The sequence below is a fragment of the Tupaia chinensis genome, unplaced genomic scaffold (assembly GCF_000334495.1).
Source record: "Tupaia chinensis unplaced genomic scaffold, TupChi_1.0 Scaffold000502_1, whole genome shotgun sequence".
Classification (NCBI taxonomy): Eukaryota; Metazoa; Chordata; class Mammalia; order Scandentia; family Tupaiidae; genus Tupaia; species Tupaia belangeri.
This window is the reverse complement of record NW_006160014.1, coordinates 587,168-593,309: the sequence shown is the minus strand read 5'-3', so window position 1 is coordinate 593,309 and position 6,142 is coordinate 587,168. Positions and strand designations below refer to the sequence as shown.

General features: G+C 45.8%; 1 protein-coding gene across 1 annotated transcript in view; it reads right to left on the bottom strand.

Annotated features, from left to right (window-relative positions):
• NXF1 (nuclear RNA export factor 1) overlaps positions 1 to 6,142 on the bottom strand; it is an 18,169-nt gene that overhangs the window by 2,495 nt on the left and 9,532 nt on the right. Inside the window, exons 15-19 of the mRNA XM_006156557.3 lie at positions 6,114 to 6,142; positions 5,889 to 6,004; positions 5,734 to 5,776; positions 5,078 to 5,150; positions 3,916 to 4,098 (exon numbers count right to left, since the gene is read on the bottom strand). The exon at positions 6,114 to 6,142 is cut by the window's right edge and continues 48 nt beyond it. Coding sequence (XP_006156619.1) covers positions 3,916 to 4,098; positions 5,078 to 5,150; positions 5,734 to 5,776; positions 5,889 to 6,004; positions 6,114 to 6,142 — 444 coding nt within the window. The remainder of the gene's footprint in view (positions 1 to 3,915; positions 4,099 to 5,077; positions 5,151 to 5,733; positions 5,777 to 5,888; positions 6,005 to 6,113) is intronic.

Genomic DNA, 6,142 nt, shown 5'->3' with positions numbered 1-6,142 from the left:
TTAATTTTTTTAATTTAATTTTATTTATTCATTCATTTATTTTAATTTGACCAGAAAGAGAGACACAGAGAGAGAGAGAAAAGCAAGAAAGCAAGCTGCCAGGCCAGGGACTAGAACTGTAGTCAAGCCATGTACGAGTGTCTAGCACCTTAATCACCATGCCACCTGCTTGGTCCCCAAGAGAGCTATTTTTGACAGGGTCTTGCCATGTTGCAAACCTCTAGCCCAGCTTCCCAATTAGCTAGGATTACAGGCACATACAACTAAGCCCAGTGTGTTCAAGGTCAGACTGGGAACAAAACCTGGGCTCCTCTGTACTTCCAGACTCCTAAGTGGCAGTGCCATCTGTGGGCCACCATGGCTAGACCCCAAAGTAGGTTTTGTTTTGTTTTGTTTTAGATTTTTGCTACAAGTGGGATCAGCAGGTTTCGTGGTAGTTAAGGTGCTGGACACTCCCACATGGCTATCCATGGTTCAAGTCCTGGACCTGGTGGCTTTCTCTCTATCTAGTCAAAATAAATGAATGAATAAATAAAATTAAATGATTCTTTAAAAAAAAAAATTTTTTTTAAATGCATATGCTTGCTGGAGAGTGACAGAGAAAGTGAAAAATCACTCCTGAGGGGGGATGGCCATGCTGCAATCCCTTCTCCTCCGTTCTCTCAGGATTTTGGGCATGCACACACAAGCACCTGGTGTTTTTCAAGTCACGAGGGCCAGGACTTAAGCCATGGTTGGCCATATGAAAATCAAGAGCCCCAACACCCATATTATCTGCTAGCCCCAGAGTAGTTTTACACTGAAAGGAAAGGATATTTATGGTAAGGCCAGTCAGTAGCTTGGTGATTAAGGCAGATAGATCCTGCATTGCTGGGAAGGTGGTTTGAGTAACAAATCTAGCAGCCTGAAAAAAACACCAGGTGTGTATGCATGTATGCACAACAGGAGAATGGAGAAGGGATTTGGCACCTCCCCCTGGAGGTGCTTTCTTGTTTTCTCTCTGTCTCTGGCAAACAAATGTACCCTACGACAAACTTAAAACAAAACAAAACAAAAAACCCAGATGTTCATGGTACAAGTAAAGAAGTTAAGTTTCTGGATTGTATATATAAAAAAAAAAGACTTCAGGACCAGCAGGTGGCATGGTGGTTGAAGGCGCTGGATTCCCACATGGCCGACTGTGGTTTGAGTATCAAACCTGGTGGGTTGCTTTCTCACTTTTCCTGTCTTTCTCTCTAGTAAGCACATATGCCCTGTAGCAAACTTTAAAAAAAAAAAAAATATGCATCATCTTTATGTTGAGAAAAAGTAATGCTGCACAGTGTAATGATATATAGTGATTAAATATAAATTTTAGAAATTAACAGAACCAGTCGATGACATAGCAGTTACATCACTGAACTCCCATGTGGCCAGCCACAGTCCAAGTCCTGAACCCAGCGGCTTCAAACTCAGCCAGGCATGTGTGAGTGCATGCCCTAAATCCTGAGAGGAGAATGGAGGAGAGGAGTAGTGTGTTCATCCCTCTTGGAGAGTGATTTCTTGCTTACTGTGTCTGTCTCTCTGGTGAGTGTGCATGCCCTACAGCAAAAATCTCTCCAGAAAAAAAAAATTAAACAGATGGTTAATTAAAAGATAATGAAAATATAAAATTTGTTATGCTAAATTAATGCATGGGAATTTCTTTTCTTTTAATTTGCTAAAGGGTAGATGTATGTGCTGAAAAGTGACAAAGAGAGAGGGAAAGTGAGAAAGTGCCCCCCAGAGAGGATGATGGTCCAGTTGCAATCCCTTCTCCTCTTGTGACTTTGGGCAGGTATGCATACGCCTGACATATTTCCTTTTTTTTTTTTTTTGAGAGAAACAGAGAGATAGAAAGCGAGAAATAACCCCCCGGGGTGATGGCCACGCTGCAATCCCTTCTCCTCCATTCTCCTCTTGGGATCTTGGGCACACACACACACACGCCCAGCATGAGTTTAAGCCACCGGGTCCAGGACTCGAACCGCGGTCAACTACATGGGAGGCTAACAACATAGCCATTACACTAACTGCTGGTCCTCCTGAAATGTTTAAGCCGCCAGGTCTGGGACTCAAACTGCAGTCAGTCATATGAGAGCAAGCTGTCCCAACCACCATGCCATCGCTGGCCCTAAGACAAATTCTTTTTTTAAAATTATTATTCAACTCAACTCTATTTATTATTATCTTTTAATTTGACCAGGGAGAAGGAAAGTGAGAAAGCAAGCCACCAGGTCTGGGTTTTGAACTGTGGTCAGCCATGTGAGATGACTTTAACCACCACGCCACCTGCCAGCCCCAAGGCAAATTCTTTATGGACTATCCTTTTTTTGGGGGGGAGAGGTTTTTGCTATAAGGCGTGTGCACTCGCCAGACAAGAGACAGAAAGAAAGCGAGAAATCACCCCCCAGGATGGCCATGCAGCAATCCCTTCTCTTCCATTCTCCTCTCGGGATCTTGAGCACACACACACGGCGTGAGTTTTAAAAGCCACCGGGTCTGGGACTTGAACCACGGTTGACTACATGGGAGTCCAGCGACATAGCCATTACACTAACTGCTGGTCCCTGGGCTATACTTTTTTTAATTGTCAGAGGAGTGCATATGTTTGCCAGAGAGTAAGAGAGAAAGCACCCCCAATGGCATGTTGTGCCAGAAACCCTTCTCCATTTCTCTATCTTGTTGGGATTTTTTTTTTTTTTTGAGAGGTTTTTGCTATAGGGCATGTGTGCTCGCCAGACAGAGAGAGACATAGAGACAGAAAGCGAGAAATCACCCCCCAGGGGGGACGGTCACGCCACAATCCCTTCTCCTCCATTCTCCTCTTGGGATCTTGGGCACACACGCGCCCGGCGTGAGTTTTAAGCCACCGGGTCCAGGACGCAAACTGTGATCGACTACATGGGAGTCCAGCGACATAGCCATTACGCTAACTGCTGGTTCCCTCTTGTTGGGATTTTGAACCCATACACATGCACAGACATACCCAGCATGTTTTTCAAACCACTGGGGCTAGGATTTGAACCACAGATGGCCATGCTGCCATGTCCGGGGCTTGAACTGTGGTGTGCCATGTGGGAGTTCAGTGCCTTAACCACCATGCAACCTGCAGGCCCAGGATCACTATTTTTTTTTTTTAATTTTATTAATTATAGTTTTAGAAGTTTTTGCCTTAGGGCGTGTACACTCAAAGGGGTTGGAGGTAGTGGGGAGACAGAGAAAGAAAGAAGGAAAGTGAGAAATCACCCCCCAGGAGGGACGGCCACACCACAGTCTTTTCTCCTACATTCTCCTCCCAGGATCTTGGGCACGTAAGCACACACACCAGGTGTGAGTTTGAAGCCACAGGGTCCAGGACTCCAACCACAATCAACCATGTGGGAGTCCAGCGATGTAACTGCTACGCCATCTGCTGGCCCTATTATTATTAAAAATAATTACTTGTTATTATTATTTTTAATTTGCTATAGGGTACATGCACTCACCAGAGAGAGACAGAAGAAGTGTGAAAGCAAGCCACCAGGTCCAAGATGAACCATGGTCAGCCAGTCTTTTGGGAGTCCAATGCCTTAACCACCATGCCACCTGCTGGTCACACTTAAAATTTTTAATTTGCCAGTGGGTGTGTGCACTCACTGGAGACAGAGAGAAAGAGGGACAGGCAAAGTAAGGAAAGCTCCTGGCAGGAAGCATGGTCTTATTACAATCTCTTTTCCTTCATTTCTCTAGGTCTAAGATTCAAACCGCACAGCTGGCCACCTGGGAATCCAGCTGCCTTAACCACCAGGCCATGAGCTGGCCCATGTTTTGGCTTTTGAATTTTCCAGAGCACTCGTAATTCACTACCCGCCCAACCTCAGTTTACTACTATTCTTACATATGTGCAGCACTCACTTCTGGGACCACTCGAGGTTCATGCCCGACTGAGAAGAGAATGCCTGCAACATTTCCTGCTGCTCTGGGGAAAGGGTGGGCACTGGGCTGGAGGAAGGCGTGGGTGCAGGCATGGCGAAGGCTCTCTGGATCTCTTCAGAGCTGGCATTCCGCACAAATAGCTCGTCGTTTACAATACACAACCTTGGGGACAAAGAGCACCTCAGACAACTGGATGGACAGATAACCCCATCCTTCCAACATCCTATTCTCACTGATACTTGATACTCAAGATTCTTTCAATACCCACAAGGTTCCCTTCCACTCTTAGCTGTTACTTTCTATTAATCACCCCTTCCCATGGACTCCACGTTTCAAAGGATTATCTATAAAAGACACTACAATTATACATTTTTGAAGACCCCAAAGAGAGTTCTTAGACCTTTTCTCTTTTATTTATGGTCACAACAAATGTAGGAAGAAAATATTATTCCATTAATTTTTAGATGACGAGACCTGCCCAAAGCTAGAAGGGTTGAAGCCAAGATAACCTAGCTAGCCCAATTCTTAGGCAGGGAGCTTAACGTTTAAGTGTAAACATTTTGGCACTTGGGCTTTCCTGTTACTGCAGTGTTGTTGTTTTTAAGAGTTTTGTTTTGCTATAGGGCACATGCGCTTACCAGAAAGACAGAGACAGAAAGTGAGAAATCACCCCCCAGGGGGATGGCCATGCCGCAATTCCTTCTCCTTTGTTCTCCTTGGCACACACACACACATGCTCTGCATGAGTTTAAGCCACCAGATCTGGGACTTGAACCACAGTCGACTATATGGAAGTCCAGCGACATAGCCATTACCCCAACTGCTGGTCCCTTATTTTTATTTATTTATTTTAATTTGACCAGAGAGGGACAGAGTGACAGGAAGAGAGGGAAAGTGAGAAATCAAGCTGCCAGGTAGGGGACTCAAACCATGGTCAGCCATGTGGCAGTCTGGCACCCTTAACCACCACGCCACTTGCCAGCCCGAGTCAAGTCAACCACTAAGTCAACCACTAAGTGAGCCGCCTCTGATTTCCCACTGTTCTCCTGAAATACTGTAAATACCCGAACACTATGCTATACTCCACTTGCAAGCTGGCCAGACTGGGACTGATGCCCAATATGCTCAGCAGCACACTTACCCTGAATGGCTGGCAGGAACAGCAATGAATGTCCGAGTGAAGGCTCGCAAGGAATCCCGAGACTTCCCATCCACTGCAACTAGAACAACAGCAATGACCCTTAGAGTTGCTCCTGCTCTATGTTGACAGCTTCTTGAATCATGGTCTTCTTTGAGACAAAGAACCCTAAGTGGGTCGGACAGGGATGATTATGTATGTACAGGAGAGCACAGGTGAAGTGAAAGGTCAGAGGTCAGGGAGGACAAAACAGTCACAACTATTAACTCACTTGATAGAGCATTCGTGTGCCAGGCCCCAGGTCAAGCACTTTGTAAATCACTTCATGTGCTTCCTCCAGGGCCACTATGAAATCCTATTACTAACCCTAGCTTTCCAATAAGAATCTGAGGCTCAGAGGTAATGAACTTGCCCCAGACCCAAGAATGGAATGGAAACTCAAACCTGAATGACCCCACAGTCTGTGTCCCATGAAAACTTGTAGCCTTCTCCCATATCCACAGGACAGGTCGAAAGGATAGGCCAAACTGAGATGGCTTTGGGACTGAATGTAAGGAGGAGGTCAGGAAAAAAAAGCGAATATAAGGTAGCTGGAGAGTTGAGAAAGTGTTGAGCCAGGGAGGGGACCATGATGCAAACTCAAGACTCAAGAGTCTCACCTTCCTTGAAGACGCCATTGACAGAAAAACAGAGCAATGTACTCTGAAAGAGAAGAAGCATCAGGTGTAACAAAGCCTTTCCAGTCAGAGCCTGAGTCCTTCTCTTAAATGCTACCCAATTCTAGACTTTTCTCTGGGCAGAAAACAATGCTTACTGTCTGGGCGCTGATGTCTACCACGAAGGAATTGACATCGTGTTGCGTTTTGGGCAACTCGTTGAGGAAGGCGACAACGTTGAGACGTGTGTGCTTCAGCAGCCGGTACCGCAGGGCTGTGGGTGGAGGACAAAGCAAGGCTGAGCTGCCATGCACTCCTGAGCTCTATGGATGACTCCTTCCCATCCCCTCTCCTATCCTGCTCTGCTCACATCACACACTTACAAGGGTCTTTAAGCTTCTTCACATTCCTG